The sequence below is a fragment of the Melospiza georgiana genome, unplaced genomic scaffold, assembly GCF_028018845.1.
Source record: "Melospiza georgiana isolate bMelGeo1 unplaced genomic scaffold, bMelGeo1.pri scaffold_29, whole genome shotgun sequence".
In the NCBI taxonomy this organism is placed as follows: domain Eukaryota; kingdom Metazoa; phylum Chordata; class Aves; order Passeriformes; family Passerellidae; genus Melospiza; species Melospiza georgiana.
In genome coordinates this window covers 7238768-7261829 of record NW_026652215.1, presented here as the reverse complement: position 1 = coordinate 7261829, position 23062 = coordinate 7238768, and the positions used below count along the sequence as shown (strand labels likewise).

The 23062-nt window shown below is 44.6% G+C and overlaps 1 protein-coding gene and 1 pseudogene across 1 annotated transcript in view; one reads left to right on the top strand and one right to left on the bottom strand.

Moving 5' to 3' along the window:
- Positions 1-23062, bottom strand: part of LOC131096410 (zinc finger protein 208-like) — a 1316393-nt pseudogene that overhangs the window by 556163 nt on the left and 737168 nt on the right.
- LOC131096318 (nicotinate-nucleotide pyrophosphorylase [carboxylating]-like) overlaps positions 5412-23062 on the top strand; it is a 30047-nt gene continuing 12396 nt past the window's right edge. Inside the window, exons 1-5 of the mRNA XM_058044659.1 lie at positions 5412-5605; positions 12872-13090; positions 13181-13589; positions 17321-17452; positions 20562-20754. Coding sequence (XP_057900642.1) covers positions 5412-5605; positions 12872-13090; positions 13181-13589; positions 17321-17452; positions 20562-20754 — 1147 coding nt within the window. The remainder of the gene's footprint in view (positions 5606-12871; positions 13091-13180; positions 13590-17320; positions 17453-20561; positions 20755-23062) is intronic.

Here is a 23062-nt window from a genome sequence, read left to right as displayed (position 1 = left end):
ACATGGACTATGTGAGCTTGAGTTTGAATGCAAAAATTTCCTGGCTGGCTTCGTGGATAGGGAGGCAAAAGAAGGCATCTCTTAGGCCTAAAACAGTGAACCAGGTTAGCTCAGGTGTTAAACAAGTCAGTAAGGCATATGGATTTGCTACCACAGGGTATAAATTCTGTGTTATCTTATTGACAGCCCTTAATCCAGTACTATCAGTTATTGGGCTGATTCCTTCCTTATTTTCCTTTTGAGGGTACTACTCAGTTCTCACTAGTTGTGTTCTTTCCTTAAGCTTGATGCTCATGGGGGAGCATCTTTCACTCTCCCTGGTACAGCAGAGGCCCATACCCTCGAAAACACTTGTTTACTTCTTCTAATATCTCCTTACTAATGTCTTTCTTAATTTCAGTGCCTGTTAATGTTAAGCCTAACATCTTTATATCATTTGCCTCCAGAGTAACCTTTCTCATTTGAGAATGTTTAGCAAATTGAGCAAATTGTACAAAAGCTTTTAGGTACACATGATACCAATATTACTTTAAAGGTTTGCACAAGTATGCCTTCTCAGACTGGCCAGTTGTTCAGTTGTTCCCCACACTGCAACATAAACATTCTCCACAGGTACTAAAGTTTTATTTAAAACTGAATATATGGCCCTTGTGTCAACAAAAATTCTTCCCTTTTGGGGAGGTCATCTTTACCCTTCCTCCCTTACCTTGGGAGGAGCCTTTAGCAAATCATATGTACTCATTTTGTGAACTGTGATTGCTTTGCATTTCAGCACGATAATCCTTGCCTGATTTCATACGCTGCTATTCTATGCTGCATGCTGAACAACATGTTTGATTTGCTTTCTCTTTGCCTTGTTTTCCCTTTTCAAGAAATCTGGGTGATTTCTTAAAACACAAAGACATTTCAGCATACAAAACTCTATCCCATTTATCCTCCTATTTTAAAACAGTACTAACAGCAATGAAGTATTATAAATCTTTTTATTTTCTGAGCTGCTCCTACTGGCAGCCTTCTCCCAGTGAGCCCCTCCCAAAAGGGGCTAATTTAGGAACCTTTTTGCTCTGGTCAGTTCCCATTATTTATTTCTCCTTGCCCTATCTCGCTTCCACTCAAACCTTTTTACAGACCTTCACAGTAGTTTCTCAACTTTCCTCCTATACACACAGCTCCAGGTGGCAGGTATCAGATGTGGTTCCCACACACAAGTTCTAAGACCTTAGGTTCTGAATCCGCTTGACCAGAAACCTCTAATTTACATGTGCCCTGACACTTATTAGAACAGCAAAACCAGTGTTTCTCATAAACACCGCACTGCAATAATAACTGCACATCCAGCTTTTGCTCACAGGCCATTCCCGTGTTCTCTGGGGAGACGGGGCAGCCAGAGCTGTCCCTGTGCCCAGGGGACAGCCACTGTCACCTCACACAGCATGCTAATCAAAAACGTGACATAGACACTATATTCTGAGCAAACAAAATATCAGTCTTTTCTAGTTCTCTTCTTGCACAATCTAATTAAGCCCTGTGTCTACTTACACTTGTTTTACTGCTTTGCAAAAAGGCTGTGCTAGTCACAGCCGAAACTCTGATATGCCCACAGACACAAACACTCGCACCCGCACCCCCCCTTTATCTCAAATTCGCTAGAGCCAAGGCTTGAATTGCTGTGAGGGGGGGAATTCTTAGAATTCCTTTAACTCTATCGTAGTTAAGCATAAATTACCGTACAATAGTTGTCCTATGTAAAATTTTGTTGCAACAAAATCTTAAAATCTCCACAAACACTACTATACAATCTGAGAATCAAATTACCACAATGCAGCGGAAGAAAATCACCACACAAAACCACTGCGAAAGGGCATATCTCTCCAAGTGCTCGCTTTTCTCAACACAACACAGCATACCATAATTCAGCATTTACTCACATCAATTTTCTTGGACACAATCAAAATCAAACATTCAAGGCAAAGGAAAACTCTGAGCTCATACTCATACTCACGGTTAAAATGTACTAGATCTACACAAATCACTACATTTAAACACGATAAATACCATCACTGACATTCTTCCACTCGCTTCTCTGCAGGGCACTTTTGTCCCTGCCCCCGCAGCCTGCTGCAGCCGGCGCCTCAGGCCTCACTCGGCTGCTTCAAACATGGGTAGTACTGACCCCCCCGCACTGTAGATTTATTCTCTTTTATACACCATACACTTATACACTTGCACGATTAGAAACACAGTGCACTGACCACACAATGCACACATTAACCACACAGCAACAGTGTCCGGACATCACACACACACAAACAAAGCACGCACGGGCTCAACAGTTCTGCTCTATCAGAACTATGAACCCCCAACACACATACACGGGTTCACCCGGCTCACCCCCAGAACCGCTTGCGGTCTGCTCTATCAGAACGATGAACCCCGTCTCTAATACAGCTGCTCTATCAGCTGAACCCAGACGTCTCTGGGTGGTTTACTCCCTTGCTCTCCTTTCCCTCCCCCGGGGCCCCTCAGTACATACCATATCTTCCTCCGCAGGCCAGCAGGTCCTTGTCTGTCCTCGCAGGTGGCAAGTTGAGACGAGCGGAGCCCCACCAGGAAAAAATCCTGGGGCGTTCCTTGGAGGTCCATCTATCCCCCCTGCCCCTGCGGGGACAGAGAACTCCCTACCTGGCTCGCCATAATGTTTTGCGGAGAAAAGAAGAAACCTCACAACTTTATAAAAGTTGTAAAGCCCGGTATGTTTATTTACGACGCGCGCCGGACGCAAGTCCCCGAACAAGGCATGCGTACTTCTGAAGACCTCGGGTCTTCTTTTATCCCCCTTCCAAATGCATATGCATACAGTTTCACAATAAGTTCATACATATTCATTCCGTGTGACATTTAGCACCAGTTCTTCTTTATCAAAGGAATTTCTAAGTCGGGGGCAAATCGACCTTGTGGTCTTTTCTGTTTTTCTTTCTCTGTCTCCTTGCTGTCTCGGCATGCGAGTTCTTCCTCAGCTTTGGCCTCACAGACTTTTCACCTTTCTTAGACACTTCACCTAATTCAGAATGGATCTTTACTCTGTCTCACCCCCTTGACCCCTTGTGGTGGTTTGACCAGGAAGAAGTGGGATGTTGTGGTCAAACCAATGGGTGCTTGGATTTTGATATTGGCACCTGGGATAACCAGTGGGTTTTAGGACACACCTCCGAGAACACCCAGGGGTTAAAAGCAGAGCTTCGGCCCTGGGAGGCTCTCTTGGGACTTCGAGGGACGCAGGTCGGAGCTCTCCCCCGTCCAGCCGCTGCTGCTGGGCGGGGGAGGGGCAGCCATGCGGTAGGCCTGGGCCTGGACAGAGATGGGAGTGAGGAGGCCCTGGAGGATGGAAGGGTGGAGAGCAACAAGAGACATCGGGCAGCCATTCCCCCCCCCCCCCCCCCCCCCCCTTTTGGAGACAGACAGAGAGAGAGAGAGAGTGCAGCCTGTGTTACCTTGAAACTCAGTAAATATGTCCTGGCAGCAGGCAGCCCAGCTGAGGAGATGGGAGGGGGGGTGCAGCCAGGAGTCCAGCCGCCTGGAGGAGTTTTTTTAACCCTTTTTTGGACAATGAAGGCCTTACAGAACATTAACCCTTCCTAGACGAGTGATAAGAGAGGAGGCGGATGAAGGTAATGAACGAGTGATGGAGGTCTGGACCAGAGAGAGAGAGAGTGAGAGATGTTGAAAGAATGGAGAAGATGGAGTGGCATTTAATGCTGGACTCTTTTGTGTAGTCATGGACAGAGCTATGTTTCCGTGAGATACAGAGACTGAGTCCAGGGGGAGAAATGTCCCAGAGCCAAAGAAGAGTCAGTGTGTGGACCCCTCGGCCCCAGGGGGTATATAAAATATGGGGGGGATGGATGTCCCAGAGGATGAGAAGGTGAGATACAGTGCTTTTCTGGAACTGGACATAGCATCCTTAAAAAAGACAACCCTGGAAGCAGCCCTGATCCCTGTTCGGTGGTGAGAGCACCGGAACAAGGACGGAAAAGGCCACCACGACACATGGAAGGACTCCCTCTCCTCTTGAGGAGCTGAAAGTTTGACCAATCTAAAGGGTGGTGCCAGACGGAGTGTGAATAATTTTGGGAGTGTGGATAATTTTGGGAGATGAATTGTACGGGGATCTGGAGGAGGAGGGGGAAGTGTTTCTGTGTAGTTTTCATTCTCCTTGTGATTTTTTTTTTTTTTCCTTTGTGTATGTGTAGTTTAGTGTTTGTGTGTAGTTTAGTAATTGTTTGTATGTAGCTTAGTTAATAAACTTTTCTGTATGTTGAAGTTGGAGCCTGCTTTGTTTATTCCTGGTCACATCTCACAGCAGACACCGGGGAGAAGGTGTCCTCATGGGGGCTCTGGCTTTGCCAGGCCCAAACCATAACACCCCTTGACCACCTCAGTGACCCCTCATGGGCCCCAGTGACCCCAGTGACCACCCCAGTGACCCCAGTGACCCTAGTGACCCCAGTGACCCCATTGACCACTCGACGGACCCCAGTGACCCCAGTGACCCCAGTGACCCCTCATGGACCCCAGTGACCCCTTGGCCACCCCACAGACCCCAGTGACCACCCCACTGACCCTCCTGACCCCCCCCCATGGACCACCTGGGACCACCCCAGGACCCTCAGGGACCACCCCGGGACCCCCCCATGGACCCCCCTGACCCCCCCATGGCCACCCTTGGACACCCCTGGTCCTCAGGGACCACCCCAGGACCCCCAGGACCTTCATGGTACCCCCATGGACCCTCCTGAGCCCTCAATGACCCCCAGGACCCCGCCCCCATGGACCCTCATGGACCCTCGTGACCCCACCATGGTCACCCATGGACCCCCCTGACCCCCCATGGACCCTCATGGACCCCCCTGACCCCTTCAATGACCCCCAGGACCTTCATGGACCCCCATGGACCCTCATGGACCCCCCATGGTCACCCTTGGACCCTCCTGACCCCCCCATGGACCCTCAGGACCTTCACGGACCCTCAGGGAGCACCCAGGACCTTCATGGACCCTCCTGAGCCCCCCATGGACCCTCCTGAGCCCCTCAATGACCCCCAGGACCCTCACGGACCCCCCCCATGGACCCTCCTTGACCCTTCCTGAGCCCCCCATGGACCCCCCCATGGACTCCCCTTGACCCCCAGGGACCCCATTGACCCCATGGACCCTCCTGAGCCCCGCATGGACCCTCAGAACCCCCTTGAGGACCCCAACATGGACCCTCCTGAGCCCCCCACCCTCCATGGACCCCCCTGGGACCACCCCAGGACCCTCAGGGCCTTCATGGACCCCCATGGACCCTCCTGACCCACCCATGGACCACCTGGGACCACCCCGGGACCCTCAGGGACCCCCCTGACCTCCCCCATGGACCCTCTGGACCCCCTTGAGGACCCCCCCATGGACCCCCCTGACCCCACTGAGCCCCCCTGGGTGCTCAGGACCCCCTGGAGGGCCCCACGGACCCCCGGGACCCCTCAGGGACCCCCGGGACCCCTTGGCCACCCCACGGACCCCCGGGACCACCCTATGGACTCGTCACGAAACCTTTGGCCACCCCAGTGACCCCTTGAGCACCCCATGGACCCCCTTAGAGCCCCCAGTGACCCCTCAGGGACCCCAGTGACCCCAGTGACCCCCTGACCACCCCAGTGACCCCTCAGGGACCCCAGTGACCCCACTGACCCCTCACGGACCACACTGACCACCCCAGTGACCCCTTGAGCACCCCATGGACCCCCTTAGAGCCCCCAGTGACCCCTCAGGGACCCCTCACAGACCCCAGTGACCCCTTGACCACTCCATTGACCTCATTGACCCCTTGAGCACCCCATTGACGCCTCACGGACCCCAGTGACCCCCTGACCACCCCACTGACCCCAGTGACCCCAGTGACCCCTCACTGACCCCACTGACCCCTCAGGGACCCCAGTGACCCCAGTGACCTTCATGGACCCCCATGGACCCTCCTGACCCCCCCTGACCACGCCACTGACCCCTCATGGACCCCCTGACCACCCCAGTGACCCCTCATGGACCCCAGTGACCCCCTGACCCCCCCAGTGACCCCTTGGCCACCACCCTGACCCCAAGCCAGGGGCGGGGCAATGAACGGCTTTGATTGACAGCTCTGGCCACGCCCCTTTTGGCAGGAGGGGAGTGCTGGGATGGAACTGGAATGGACTGGGATGGACTGGGAGGGAACTGGGATGGACTGGGAGGGACTGGGAGGGAACTGGGATGGACTGGGAGGGACTGGGATGGACTGGGAGGAACTGGGAGGGACTGGGATGGACTGGGATGGACTGGGAGGGACTGGGATGGACTGGAATGGACTGGGAGGGACTGGGATGGACTGGGACAAACTGGGATGGACTGGGAGGAACTGGGAGGAACTGGGGGGGAACTGGGGGGGAACTGGGAGGGACTGGGGGGGACTGGGAGGGACTGGGATGGACTGGGAGGGACTGGGATGGACTGGGAGGGTCCAAAAGGGCTGGGGGGGGACTGGGGGGCAGGGAGGGGCCCCCATTGTCCGCCCCCCTTTTGTCCCCTCCGTGCCCCCCCCGCCCATCGTGTGTCCCGGCCCCCGCCGAGGAATCGATTTTATTGATTGATTGATTGGTTTGATTGATGGATTGATTTTATTGATTGATTGATTGGTTTGATTGATGGAGTGATTTTATTGATTGATTGACTGATTTTATTGTTTATTTTAATGATTTATTTTATTATTTGATTTATTTATTTCCATTTGTTTTATTGTTCTATTTATTTTATTGTTTGGATTGATTTTATGGTTCGATTTAATGTATTGACTTATTTATTTTATTGTTCAAATTATTTAATAATTTATTTTATTGTTTGATTTATTTATTTCAATTGATTTTATTGCATGATTGATTTTATTGTTCGATTGATTTTATTGTTTGGATTGATTTTATTGCTCAATTTAATTTATTGACTTATTTATTTTATTGTTTGATTTATTTAATGGATTTATTTTATTGTTTCATTTATTTATTTCCATTTATTTTATAGTTCGATTGATTTTATTGTTTGGATGGATTTAATTGTTCAATTTAATTTATCGATTTATTTACTTCATTGTTTGATTTATTTAACTGATTTATTTCATTGTTTGGATTGATTTTATTGTTCAATTTAATTTATCGATTTATTTTTTTCATTGTTTGATTTATTTAATTGATTTATTTTACTGTTTGATTTATTTATTTTTATTGATTTTATTGCTCGATTGATTTTATTGTTTGATTTAATTTATCAATTGCTTGATTTTATCGATTGATTTATTTTATTGCTCGATTGATTGTATTGTTCAATTGATTTTATTGTTGGATTGATTGTATTGTTCGATTTAATTTATCGATTGATTTATTTTATTGTTCGATTGATTTTATTGTTCAATTTAATTTATTGATTGATTTATTTCATTGCTTGATTTATTTAATGGATTTATTTTATTGTTGGATTGATTGTATTGTTCAATTGATTTTATTGACTTATTTATTTTATTGTTTGATTTATTTAATGGATTTATTTTTATTGTTTGATTTATTTATTTCCATTTATTTCATTGTTTGATTGATTTTATTGTTCGATTTAATTTATCGATTGCTAGATTTTATCGATTGATTTATTTTATTGCTCGATTGATTTTATTGACTTATTTATTTTATTGTTCGATTTGTTTAATGGATTTATTTGATTGTTTGATTTATTTATTTCCATCTATTTTATTGTTCGATTGATTTTATTGTTTGGATTGATTTTATTGTTCGATTCAATTTATCGACTGATTTAAATTATTGTTCGATTGATTCTATTGTTGGATTAATTTTATTGTTCAATGTAATTTATTGATTGATTGATTTTATCGATTGATTTTATTGTTTGATCTAATTTATCAATGGATTGATTTTATCGATTGATTCATTTATTTCGATTTATTTTATTGTTGAACAGATTTCATTGTTCGATTTAATGTATCGATTGATTGATTTTATCGATTGATTGAATTTATCAATTGATTTTATTGCTGGATTGATTTTCTCCAAACCTCTCCTCCCTGGGCTGGGTTTGCCCTTTGCTCGGGGCCATAAATGCCCTGAAAAACCAAAATTTGTTTGTTGGGTTTGTGTTTGCAGAGCCCAAATCTGTTTTTGGGTTTTTGTGTTTGCAGAGCATTTCTGGCCCCAGGATGGAATTTGGAATTTGGAATTTGGAATCTGAAGAAAAACAGAAATAAAATCAAGTTTTGCTGGAGAAGGACAGAATAAAATAAAATAAAATAAAATAAAATAAAATAAAATAAAATAAAATAAAATAAAACAAAACAAAATAACATAAAATAAAATAAAATAAAATAAATTAATGAAATAAATAAAATAAAATGAAAATGAAATAAAATGAAATGAAATGAAATAAGATAAAATAAAATAAAAATGAAATAAAATGAAATGAAATAAGAGAAAATAAAATAACATAAAATAAAATAAAATAAATTAATGAAATAAAATAAGATAAAATGAAATAAAATAAAATTAAAATGAAATGAAATGAAATAAAATAAAAATGAAATGAAATGAAATAAGATAAAATAAAATAAAAATGAAATAAAATGAAACGAAATAAGATAAGATAAAATAAAATAAAATAAATAAAATAAAATAAAATAAAATACAGTAAAGTAAATAATAAATAAAATAAAATAAAATAAAAATGTATTAAAACATAAAATGAAATTAAAATAAATAATAAATAAAATAAAATAAAATAAATAAAATATAAAATAATAAAATAAAATACTTTAAAATGTAATGTAATATAGTATAATATAATATAATATAATATAATATAATATAATATAATATAATATAATATAATATAATATAATATAATATAATACAATGTAAATGGATTAAAACATGAAATGAAATAAAAATAAATAAAACCCAAATCTGTTTGTTGGGTTTTTGTGTTTGCAGAGCATTTCTGGGCCCACGACGGAATTTGGAATTTGGAATCTGGAGAAAACCAGAGATAAAATCGAGTTTTGCTGGGGAAGGACAGAATAAAATGAAATCAAAAGAAATGAAATGAAATGAAATGAAATGCAATAAAATAAAATAAAATAAAATAAAATAAAATAAAATAAAATAAAATAAAATAAAATAAAATAAATGAAAGGAAATAAAATAAAAATGAAATGAAATGAAATAAGATAAAATAAAATAAGATAAAATAAAATACAATAAAATAAATAATAAATACAATAAAATAAAAATTATTAAAACATAAAATGAAACAAAAATAAATAATAAATAAAATAAAATAAAATAAAATATAAAATAATAAAATATAATACTATACAATGTAATGTAATATAGTATAATGTAATATAGTATAATATAATATAATACAATATAATATAATACAATGTAAATGGATTAAAACATGAAATGAAATAAAAATAAATAAAACCCAAATCTATTTTTGGGTTTGTGTTTGCAGAGCATTTCTGGCCCCTGATGGAATTTGGAATTTGGAATCTGAAGAAAACCAGAGATAAAATCAAGTTTTGCTGGGGAAGGACAGAATAAAATAAAATAAAATGAAATGAAATGAAATGAAATAAAATAAAATAAAATAAAATAAAATAAAATAAAATAAAATAAAATAAAATAAAATAAAATGATGAAATAAGATAAAGTGAAATAAAATAAAATAAAATTAAAATGAAATGAAATGAAATAAAATAAGATAAAATAAAATACAATTAAATAAATAATAAATACAATAAAATAAAAAAAATTGTATTAAAACATAAAATGAAATAAAAATAAATAAAATCAAGTAAAATAAATAAAATATAAAATAATAAAATATAATACTATACAATGTAATGTAATATAGTATAATATAGTATAATATAGTATAATATAATATAATATATAATATAATATAATATAATATATAATATAACATAACATAACATAACATAACATAACATAACATAATATAATATAATATAATATAATATAATATAATATAATATAATATAATATAATATAATATAATATTTTTCCCCCAATTTTTCCCATTTTTTTCCCATTTTTCCCCCAATGTCCCCAACGTCCCCAAATCTCATTTTTCTAAATTTCCCCCAATTTTCCCCCAATTTCTCCCCAATGTCCCCCTAATCTCCCCAATTTTCCCCAAATCTCATTTTCTAAATTTTCCCCGATTTTTCTCCACTTTTCCCCCAACTTTTCCCAATTTTCTCCCATTTTCCCCCAATGTCCCCAGATCTCATTTTTTAAAATTTTCCCCAATTTTTCTGCATTTTTCCCCCAATTTTTCTCATTTTTTTCTCATTGTGCTTAATGTCCCCAATGTCCCCAAAACTCATTTTTCTAAATTTCTCCCAATTTTTCCCATTTTTTTCTCATTGTCCCCAAATCTCATTTTTCCCATTTTTTACCAATTTTCCCCCAATGCCCCCAATGTCCCCAAATCTCATTTTCCCCAATTTTCCCAATTTTTCCCCATTTTCCCCCCAATTTCCCCAATGTTCCCCCAATCTCATTTTCCCCAATTTTCCCCATTTTTTCCCCATTTTTCCCCCAATGTCCCCAATGTCCCCAAATCTCATTTTTCCCATTTTTTACCAATTTTCCCCAATGTCCCCAAATCTCATTTTTCCCAATTTTTCCCCAATTTTTCCCAATTTTTCCCAATTTCCCCCCATTTTTCCCCAACTTCCCCTCCCCCATTGCCCCTCCCCCCAAACACTTCCGGGTTTATTTTTGGGTTTTTTCGGAATTTTTTTTTTTGGGGTGGGCGTGGCAGCCAATCAGCGCCGGCAGCCAATCAGCGGCAGCAGCCAATCAGCGCCCGCGCTGTGGCCCCGCCCCCCCGGGTAAGATTTCCCCCCCCCTCCCCCCGCGGGGCCTCATTCGGGCCCGGCGCGCGCCCGGTGAGTGGGGGAGGGGCGCGTGAGGGGAGGGGGCGGGGCCGGGCCCAAAACGGCCCCGGGACCGCGGGATTTGGGGCAAAAAGGGCAAAAATCGGCACAAAATCGGCTGAAATTGCACAAAATCAGCGGAAATCGGCCCAAAACGGGAAAGAAGGGGAAAAATCGGCACAAAATTGGCAAAAATTGACATAAAATCGGCTACAATAACCCAAAATCATCAGAAATCGGCCCAAAACCGGAAAAAAGGGGGAAAAATCGGCACAAAATTAGCAAAAATTGAAAAAAATCACCCAAAACCATCCCAAAATACACAAAATCGGGGAAAATCGGCACTAAATCAGCTAAAATTACTCAAAATCGCCCTAAATTGCCCAAAATCAGGAAAAAAGGAGGAAAGTCAGCACAAAAGTGGCAAACATTGACACGAAATTATTTTAAAATCTCCCAAAATTTAAATAAAGGGCAAAAATCGGCACTAAATTGACTCAAATTGTCACGAAATAATCCAAAAATCCCTAAAAGGGAAAAAAAGGGGGGAAAATCGACACAAAAATTGACGTAAAATCGGCTTAAATTGCCCCAAAACCGGAAAAAAGGGGGAAAATCAGCGCAAAAATGGGAAAATTTGGCATAAAATCGGCTGAAATTACACAAAATCAGCAGAAATTGGCCCAAAAGCAGAAAAAAAGGCAAAAAATCGGCACAAAATGGGCAAAATTTGAAAAAAAATCGGCTAAAAAGCCCCAAAACCAGAAAAAAAAGGGGAAAAATCGGCACTAAATTGGCAAGAATTGGTACAAAATTATCAAAAAATCCCTAAAATGGAAAAAAGGGTAAAAATCGGGACAAAATTGGAAAAAAAAAACCTAACATCACCCCAAACTACCCAAAACCAGAAAGAAAGGGGAAAAATTGGCACAAAATTGGGAAAAATTGACACAAATTAACTCCAAAATCACCAAAAAATCCCAAAAAAGGGGGGAAAAGGCAAAAATCGGCACCAAATTGACCCAAATTGGCACAAAATCGGCCAAAAATCCCCAAAATGGGGAAAAAAGTGGAAAAAAATCGGCCCCAAATTTGCCCAAATCCCCCAAACCCGACCCCAAATTTCCTCTTGAGCGCCCCCAAATCCCCCCAGGGAGCCCCAGAATCCCCCCCAGACCCAAAACCTCCCCAAAAACACCAAGGGGGACCCCGAAATCCCCCCAAGGACCCTCCTGGGATCCCCAAAATCCCCCCCAGACCCAAAATTCTCCCCATAGATCCCAATGGGGACCCCAGAATCTCCCCTAGGACCCCATTAACCCCTCCAAGCCCCCTCCCCATTACCCCAAATCCCCTCCTGGGACCCAAAAATCCCCCCAAGGACCCCCCAAATCTCCCCAAAACCCCCTCCCCACACCCCAAAATCCCCCCAAGGACCCTCCTGGGACCCCCAAAATCCCCCCCAGACCCCAAAATCTCCCCAGAGATCCCAATGGGGACCCCAAAACCCCCTCAAGGACCCCCCTGGGACCTCAAAACCCCCTCAAGGACCCCCAAAGACGCCCCTGGGACCCCAAAATCCCCCCAAGCCCCCTCCCCACACCCCCAAATCCCCTCCAGGACCCCCCTAAGACCCCCAAAGCCCCTCAGGGACCTTCCTGGGACCCCCAAAATCGCCCCCAGACCCAAAAATCTCCCCATAGATCCCAATGGGGACCCCAAAACCCCCTCAAGGACCCTCCTGGGACGCCCAAAATCCTCACAGAGACCCCCCAAGACCCCCAAAATGCCCCCCAAGGACCCCAATATCCTCCCCCTAATTCCCTTTCTCTCTCCCCAGGTCTCTCCGCACCATGTCCGGCTCTGCGCCCCCGAACCCCCCGGGACCCCCGAACCCTTCGGGGACCCCCTGGCCGCCCCCCCCTCCCCCGCACCGCCTGCGGGCCCTGGCGCGCTCCTGGCTGGACGAGGACGCGCCCTGGCCCGACCCCACCGTGGCGCCGCTGGGGAACGCCGAGATCCGCGCCCACATCCTCGTCAAAAACCCCGAAACCCCCGCATTTAACCCCAAAACCGCCGGATTTAACCCCCAAACCCCCGCATTTAACCCCAAAACCCCCGCATTTAACCCCGCCCCCGCCCCGTTTTTCGGGGTGCTGGCCGGCTGCCCGTTCGCCGAGGCGGTGTTCGCGGTGTCGGGCTGCTCCGTGCTCTGGAAGGTTCCCGAAGGTTCCCGGCTGGGCCCGGGCCGGGCGCTGCTGGCCGAGGTTCGCGGCCCCGTTTCCGGGCTGCTCCTGGCCGAGCGCACGGCCCTCAACGTCCTGGGCCGCTGCAGCGGCGTGGCCTCCATGGCCGCCCGGGCCCGGGGCGTCGCCGAGAGCCGGAATTGGGGAGGGGTCGTGGCGGGGACGCGCAAGGGCACGCCCGGCTTCAGGGCGGCCGAGAAGTACGCGCTGGGCGTGGGGGGCGCGCAGGGGCACCGCCAGGGGCTGGGGGCCTTCGGCCTCGTCAAGGACAAGCACAGGGCCGTGGCCGAGATGGGCGGCGGGCACGAAGGGGTTAAACGGGTAAGGAGCCCGAAATTTGGGGGTGAGAGATCCCCGAAATTGGGGAAAAATTTGGGGTAAAGTGAGGGGAAATTTGGGGGGGAAATGGGGGGTCCGGGCTGCTCAAGGACAAGCACAGGGCCGTGGCCGAGATGAGCGGAGGTGGGCACGAAGGGGTTAAACGGGTGAGCACCCCAAATTTTGGGGGGATTTGGGGCGGTTTTGGTTGTGGGAGACCCCGAAATTTGGGTGGAAAATGAGGGGAAATTTGGGAGGGGCTGGGGGTGTTCGGGCTGCTCAAGGACAAGCACAGGGCCGTGGCCGAGATGGGCGGCGGGCAGGAAGGGGTTAAACGGGTAAGGACCCCAAATTTTGGGGGCTTTTGGGGTGGGGGAGCCCCGAAATTGGGGAAAAAAATGGGTGGAAAATTGGGGAGAAATGGGGTGGAACTAGGGCAGAAATGAATGGGGGGAATCCGGAATTTGTGGGCAAAATTTGGGGGGTTCTGGTTGTGGGGACCCCCCGGATTTAGGGGGCATTTGGGTCGGGGGACCCCTGAAATTGGGGGGAAAATTGGGTGGAAAATGGGGGAGAAATTTGGGCGGAAAACTGGGGAGAAATGGGGGAGAAATGGGGTGGGGAGACGCCGAATTTGGGGGAAAAATGTGGGGGGTTCTGGTTGTGTGGACCCCCAAATCTGGGGGGGAAATGGGGAAAATTTTGGGGTAAAATGAGGGGAAATTTGGGTGGAAATGGGGAGGGGGGATCGGGACAATCACAGGCCGGTGGCGGAGCTGAGCGGCGGGCAGGAAGGGGTTAAACGGGTAAGGACCCCAAATTTTTGGGGGGATTTGGGGCGGTTTTGGTTGTGGGAGACCCCGAAATTTGGGTGGAAAATGAGGGATAATTTGGGTGGAAAATGGCGGAGAAATGGGGGAAAATTTTGGGGTAAAATGGGGTGGAAATAGGGGAGGAAATGGGGGAGGAATGAATGGGGGGAATCCGGAATTTGGGGGAAAAATTTGGGGGGTTCTGGTTGTGGGGACCCCCGGATTTGGGGAAAAATTTGGGGGAAATTTGGGGGAAAATGGGGGGAATTTTGGGAGGGGCTGGGGGCGTTCGGGCTGCTCAAGGACAAGCACAGAGCGGTGGTGGAACTGAGTGAGGGACAGGAAGGGGTTAAACGGGTAAGGACCCGAATTTTGGGGGGATTTGGGGCGGTTTTGGGGTGGGAGACCCCGAAATTTGGGGGAAATGGGGCAAAATTTGGGTGGAAAATGGCGGAGAAATGGGGGGAAAATTGGGGGAGAAATGGGGTGGAGAGACCCCGAATTTGGGGGCAAAATTTGGGGGGTTCTGGTTGTGGGGACCCCCACATTTGGGGGGGAAATGGGGGAGAAATGGGGGAAAATTTTGGGGGAAAATGGGGGAAATTTGGGTGGAGATGGGGGAGAAATGGGAAAAAAAATTGGGTGGAAAATGGGGTGGGGAAACCCAAAATTTGGGGGGCAAAATTTGGGGGGTTCCGGTTGTGGGGACCCCGAATTTGGGGTAAAATGGAGGAAATTTGGGGGGCAAATTTGGGAGGGGTCCGGACAATCCCGGAGCGCTGGCAAAGGGGAGCACCCCAAAATTTGGGGGATTTTTGGGTGTGGGGGGACCTCGATTTTGGGGCGGTTTGGGCACGGTGGGACCCCGAAATTGGAGGTGAAATGAGGAGGAAATTTGGGGGGAGACCCCGAAATTTGGGGGGAAAATTTTGGGGGGAAATGGGGTGGGGGGACCCCGAAATTGGGGGGGTTTTGGTTGGAGCGAGACCCCAAATTTGGGGGGAAAATTCCCAATTTTTGGGGATGAATTTTGAGTAGGAATTCCCAATTTTTGGGCGTTAATTTGGGGGGAAAGTCCCAATTTTTGGGGAATAATTTTGCGTAGAAATTTTCAGTTTTGGGGGAATCATTTCTGAATTTTTGGGGATTAATTTTGCTGGAAAATTGCCAATTTTTGAGTAGAAATTCCCAATTTTTGGGGATAATTTTGGTGGGAAAAATCCCAATTTTTGGGGTTAATTTTGGGGTGAAAATTCCCAATTTTTGGGGTGAAAATTCCCAATTTTTGGGGATTAATTTTGAATAGAAATTCCCAATTTTTTTTTTGGGGGGGGGGGGGAATTTTGAGTAGAAATTCCCGATTTTTGGGGAATAATTTCTGAAATTTTGGGGGTTAATTTTGGGAAAATTCCCAATTTTTTGAGATTAATTTGAGGGGAAAATTCCCCATTTTGGGGGGATTATTTTTGAGTAGAAATTCCCAATTTTGGGGGATTAATTTCGAGTAGAAATTCCCAATTTTTGGGGATTAATTTGGGGCAGACATTGCCAATTTTTGGGGATTAATTTCTGAATTTTTGTTAATTAATTTTGAGTAGAAATTCCCAATTTTTGGGGGATTAATTTTGAGTAGAAATCCCCAATTTCGGGGTATTAATTTGGGAGTCAAATTCTCAATTTTTGGGGATTAATTTCCGAATTTTTGGGGATGAGTTTGGGGGGGAAATTCCCAATTTTTGGGCTGAAAATTCCGAATTTTTGGGGATTAATTTCCGAATTTTTTGAGATTAATTTGGGGAAAAAAATCCCAATTTTTGGGGATAAATTTTGAGCAGAAATTCCCAATTTTGGGGGGTAAAAATCACAATTTTGGGCGTTAATTTTGGGGTCCCACAGCTGATTTTGGGCCGGGGGCTTCACGCGGAAATTGGGGATCAATTTTGGGGGGGAAATTCCCAATTTTTGGGGATAATTTTGGGGTGAAAATTCCCAATTTTTGGGGATGAATTTTAGGGGCAAATTCCCAATTTTTGGGGATGAATTTATGGGGAAATTCCCAATTTTTGGGGATAATTTTGGGGTGAAAATTCCCAATTTTTGGGGATAATTTTGGGGTGAAAATTCCCAATTTTTGGGGATGAATTTTAGGGGGAAATTCCCAGTTTTTTTGGGATTTATTTTGGGATGAAATTCTGAATTTTTGGGGATGAATTTTAGGGAAAATCCCCAATTTTTTGGCCATTAATTTGGAGATTAATTTCCGAATTTTTGGGGATGAATTTTGAGTAGAAATTCCCAATTTTTGGGGATTAATTTCGGGCAGACATTGCCAATTTTTTGGGATTCATTTCTGAATTTTTGTTGATTAATTTTGAGTAGAAATTCCCAATTTTTTGGGGATTAATTTTGAGTAGAAATCCCCAATTTTGGGGTATTAATTTGGGAGTCAAATTCTCAATTTTTGGGGATTAATTTCTGAATTTTTGGGGATGAGTTGGGGGGGAAATTCCCAATTTTTTGGGGACTAATTTGGAGTAGGAATTCCCAGTTTTTGGGTGGGAAATTCCCAATTTTTGGGCATTAATTTCCGAATTTTTGGGGATTCTTTTGGGGAAAAAAAATCCCAATTTTTGGGAATTAATTTCCAAATTTTTGGGGATAAATTCTGAGTAGAAATCCCCAAGTTTTGGGGATTAATTTCCAATTTTTTGGGGATAAATTTTGAGTAGAAATCCCCAATTTTTGGGCATTAATTTTGAATAGAAAAACCCAATTTTTGGGGATTAATTTCCAAATTTTTGGGGATTAATTTCGAGTAGAAATCCCCAATTTTTGAGGATTAATTTTGAATAGAAAAACCCAAATTTGGGGGGCAAATCCCTAATTTTTGGGGGTTATTTTTGGGTCCCACAGCTGATTGAGGGGGCGCGCTGGGCCGGGGGCTTCACGCAGAAATTGGGCGTGGAGTGCGCGAGCGCCGAGCAGGCGCTGGAGGCGGCCGAGGCCGGGGCCGACGTCGTCCTGCTCGACAACCTGAGCCCAGAGGTGAGCCCCAAAACATCGGGGAACCCGAAAATCGAAATTTTGGGGGAAAAAGGGGAAAATTGGAGGGAGAAACTCAAAAAAATCGACCCAAAATCGGGGTGGTGATGGTGGAGATTTGAGCTCTGAGCCCACGGGGGAGCCCCGAAATTTGGGGAACCCCGAAAATCGAAATTTTGGGGGGAAAAGGTGAAAATTTTGGGAAAAAAGGTGAAAATTTGGGGAAAAAACAGTGAAAATTTGGGGGAGAAAACCCCAAAAATGGCCCAAAATTGGGGTGGGGATGGTGGAGATTTGAGCTCTGAGCCCACGGGGGAGCCCCAAAATATCGGGGGACCCCGAAAATCGAACATTTGGGGGGAAAAATGGCGAAAATTTGGGGAAAACGGTGACAATTTGGGGAAAAACGGTGAAAATTTGAGGGATAAACTCAAAAAAATCGACCCAAAATCGGGGTGGGGGTGGTGGAGATTTGAGCTCTGAGCCCACGGGGGAGCCCCGAAATTCGGGAACTCTGAAAATCGAAATTTTGGGGGAAAAGGTGAAAATTTGGGGAAAAAAGGTGAAAATTTGGGGGAAAAAGGTGAAAATTTGGGGAAAAACGATGAAAATTTGGGGAAAAAAAGGCAAAAATTTGGGGGAGAAAACCCCAAAAATGTCCCCAGAATTGGGGTGGGGGTGGCGGAGATTTGAGCTCTGAGCCCACGAGGGAGCCTCAAAATATCGGGGGACCCCGAAAATCGAAATTTTGGGGGAAAGAGGGGAAATTTGGGGGATAAAAGGTGAAAATTTGGGGGAAAATCTCAAAAAAATCGGCCCAAAATTGAGGTGGGGGTGGTGGAGATTTGAGCTCTGAGCCCATGGGGGAGCCCCAAAATTGGGGAACTCTGAAAATAGAAATTTTGGGGGAAAAATGGTGAAAATTTGGGGGAAAAATGGTGAAAATTTTGGGGAAAACGGCGAAAATTTGGGAAAAAAAGGTGAAAATCTGGGGGAGAAAACCCCAAAAATGTGCCCAGAATTGGGGTGGGGGTGGTGGAGATTTGAGCTCTGAGCCCACGGGGCAGCCCCAAAATTCGGGAACCCCGAAAATCGAAATTTTGGGGGAGAAAAGGTGGAATTTCGGGAGGAAAAAGGCGAAAGTTTGGGGAAAAACAGTGAAAATTTGGGAAAAAAGGTGAAAATTTGGGGAAAAAAGGTGAAAATTTGAGGAAAAAAGGTGAAATTTTGGGGGAGAAACTCAAAAAAATGGTGCAAAATCGGGGTGGGGGTGGTGGAGATTTGAGCTCTGAGCCCATGGGGGAGCCCCAAAATTCGGGAACCCTGAAAATCGAAATTTTGGGGGGAAAAGGTGAAAATTTGGGAGAAAAAGGTGAAAATTTGGGGAAAAACGGTGAAATTTTGGGGGAGATAACTGCAAAAAATCGGGTTTTTTGGGGGGGTCAAATAATCCCAGAATTGATAAATTTTTTAGGGACCCAAATTGGGCAAATTTTGGGTTGAAAATCCCAAATTTTGGGGTTTTTCTTGGTGGGTCGGACCCCAAATTTTGGGTGGAAAATCCCAAATTTTTGGTGTTTCTGGTTTAAGGGGAATTTGGGGTAGACACCCCAATTTTGGGTTCAAATCCCTAAATTTGTGGAGATTTTTATGGGGAAAACCCAAATTTGAGCAGGGACACCCCAATTTTGGTTCAAATCCCGCCCAACCCCAATGAACCGAACCCCAAATTTTGGGGTTCACTGACATTGTCCCCCTTTACCGGGATCTGCACTCGGATAAACTCCAAAAATGGGGAGAAACCCATGAAAATGGGAAAAATCAAAAGATATTTGGATAAATCCCCGAAACAAAAAAAGGGGGGGGGGGGAGATGTGAAAAAATTTGGGATAAACCCCAAAAATGGGGAATCGACAAAAAAAAAAGGTGGAAAACCCCCAAAAAATGAGGAAAAAATCCCAAAAAGGGGGGATGAACCTGCCAAAAAACTGGGGGTAACGTCCAAACATTGAGAAAAAAACCCAAAAAAATGGAATAAATGCCAAAAAATTGGGATAAAACCCGCAAAATGGGGGTAAAACTCCAAAAAAATGGGGATAAAAGCCCCCAAAATGGGGATAAACACCAAAAATAGGGATAAAGTCCAAAAAATGGCATTATTCCCAAAAAAATGGGGAAAAACCACAAAAAATGGGGGAAAACCCCAGAAAAATGGAAAAACCCAAACCAAACAGTGGGAAAAAATAAAAAAAACATGGGAATAAAAACAAAAAAAAGGAAAAAAAACCCAAAAAATGAGGACATGCTGCAAAAATTTGGGATAAGCCCCAAAAATTGGGATGAAACCCCAAAAATGGGAAAAACAAACAAACAAATAAAAAGGAATGAACCCTAAAAAATGGGGGGAAAAAAAACCCCAAAAAATTGAGATAAACCCCCCAAAAATGTGGGGAAACCCCAAAAAATGGAGACAAACCCCAAAAAATAGGAAGAAAAACCCCAAAAATGGGGCTGTGGACTTTTTGAAATGGGGTCAAACCCCCAAAGATGGGAAAAAACCCAAAAAATGGGGAAATAAGCAAAAAGAAATTGGGATAAACCCAAGAAGTGGGACCGAAACTGGGCAGGTTTTGGGTTGCAAACCCCCAAATTTGGGATTTTTCTGGGTGGGAGAGACCCCAAATTTTTGGGTGAAAAATCCCAATTTTTTTTGGTGTTTCTGCTTTAAGGGGAATTTGGGGGTGGGCACCCCAATTTTGGGTTAAATAATCCCAGAATTAATGGGTTTTTATAGGGACCGAATTTGGGCAGATTTTAGATTGAAAATCCCAAATTTTGGGATTTTTCTGGGTAGGAGAGACCCCAAATTTTTGGGTGAAAAATGCCAATTTTTTTGGTGTTTCTGCTTTAAGGGGAATTTGGGGGTAGACACCCCAATTTTGGGTGGACTAATCCCCGGATTTGTGGGGATTTTTATGGGGAAAACCCAAATTTGAGCAGGGACACCCCAATTTTGGGTTTGAATCCCGCCCAACCCCAATGAACCGGACCCCCACTCATCCAATGAACCCCAAATTTTGGGTTTTTTTGACGTTTTCCCCCCCGTTTCCAGGAGCTGCACGCGGCGGCCGCGCGTGTCAAGGCCGCGCACCCGCGGGTGCTGGTGGAGGCCAGCGGGGGCATCGGCCTGGAGAGCCTGGGCAGCTTCCTGGGGCCCCACGTGGACGTCGTGTCCATGGGGTGCCTGACCCACAGCGCCCCCGCGCTCGACTTCGCCCTCAAGGTGGTGGGGATGGGGAGTGGAAGTGAGGAAAAGTGAAAATCCGACGTGGAAACCCCAAAATTTCACCCAGAAACCCCAAAATCCAGTGTAAAATCTCGAAAATCCAGCCTGGAAACCCCAAAATCCAACCCGAAACCCTGGAGATCCGTCCTGGAACCAGTAATGTCCAACGTTGGACCTGTCAAACCTGGAACCCCAAAATCCAACCTGGAACCCCAAAATCCATCCTGGAAACCTCGAAATCGAACCCGAAACCCTGAAATTTGGGAACCCCAAAATTGAACCGGGGAACCCCAAAAATCCATCCCAGGAACGCCCAAATTCCAACCTGGAACCAATAAAATCCAACGTGAAATGTAGAGACACCTGGAACCCTGAAATCCGTCCCAGGAACCCCAAAAATCCAACCTGGAACCCCAAAAATCCAACCTGGAACCCCCAAAATCCAGCCCCCCAAACCCAGCCTGGAACCAATGAAATCCCGGGAACCCCAGAATCCATCCCTGAACCCCAAAATCCGCCCCAGGAGCCCCCCAGCCCTGCAGGCCCTGCCCCGGTTCCTGGGGCCCCACGGGGCCGTCGTGTCCATGGGGTGCCCGACCCACAGCGCCCCCGCGCTCGACTGCGCCCTCAGGGTGCTGGGGATGGGGGACGGAGCCGAGGAACCCTGAAAATCCAACGTGGGAACCCCAAAAATTCACCGTGGAACCCTGAAATTGATAGTGGAACCCTGGAAAAAGTTAAAGATAGAATCTAAAATGTTAGGCTTTGTGCTTTCCCAGATCAACTGCACCTGCGTAAGCAGTATGATAAATTATATAATTGTTAGATGTGATGATTGCTTAGTAATTAAATGTAATTATTATATAACCATAAGAAGAATAGTGAGAAACTATGTTGGAAATTCAGAGAGGGGCTAAATTTATGTGTACAATAGAACAATATAAGTTTAATAATTGACATGAAAGTTATGTAACGATAGAGTATAAAACATGATCATTTCGGATGTATGGTCGGAGTCAGATTTGGGTTGAATATACCCCGATTCCCAGAGCTCTTAATAAAAGGCACCGCATATAATCCCCCGTGATTATGTGTTTTTGAATGCTAACATTTTGGCGAACCCAGATGGAGCCCTTGTGAGTGCTGCTGAGTGAGTTCGCGACTCGATCACGCTCCAGCCGGCACCGAGGGATTCTTGGGGAGCCCATTGGCTGTGACCGCTTCCGCCGCTCACAAACGTCCCCGGGAGAAAGGTAAGGTGCTTTTTACTTTGGTTTGGGTGCCTGCCAATAAGACGCAGCGAAAGCTACGCTTGGTTGGACTAAAGGAATTCCTGTTGGTGTAAGCCTAGGTGCCGTTCCATAAGACAATCGCGAAAGCTTTGCAGGTTCGGCATTTGTGGTATTTTTGAAATGGAGAAACTTAAAGGGATTTTGGGCAGTAACACCCCTATCCCGCAAAATTCTCCTTTGGGGTGCTTATTAGCACATTGGAAACAAGGTAACTTTGGAGAAGGATTACGTAAAACTAAGTTGATTGATTATTGTAATTCATGGTGGCCAGAATATGCCTTGGAGAACGGTGAAAAATGGCCAAAATACGGTACTCTGCAATATAACACTCTTTCGCAGTTAATGTCGTTTTGTAAACAAGAAGGAAAATGGGATGAAGTCCCATATGTTGATCTGTTTTTCTACTTACAGGAAAGCCAGAATGGCAGAATGAATGTGGATTATTAATGGTTAAAACATCTGAAAAGTGTGGGGTTTGTGAGGAACGTTGTTTAGAACACTTGGCGTTAAAAGAAAGCTTGAGTAGAGAAAATTATACAGATATTGATTTACAAGTAGCGCCAATAGGAACAAGAGAACCTAACCCTATCCCACCTGTTTCATCTGTCCCTATCCCACTACCTGCTCCTCACCCACCTACCCCTGAACCTGTCTCATCTAGTACACATTTCCCTCTTTATCCTCCTCTCCCATCATCACCCGATCCCTCTGCCTCGGAAGATGAACAAAACCTAACTGTGATGGAAAGGGGAAAGAGGTATGCAAGTGAAAAAGATAGCAATGGTAATGAATCAGTGACCCCAATAGCCCATAGAACCCGGGGTCGGGCAAAGCTTGCTCCAGTTGTGCATAGAGATGGCATAAGGAAACAAAAACAGACTGTGATTGCCCCCTTGCGACAAGGTGTCGGAATGGAAGGGCCAGTATTTGTAAAAGTGCCTTTTTCCCTGGCAGACTTAGTTATTTTGAAACAGTCAGCCGGAAGTTATAGAGAAAATCCTGATAAAGTGGCACGTGTAGTAAAAATGGTTATGA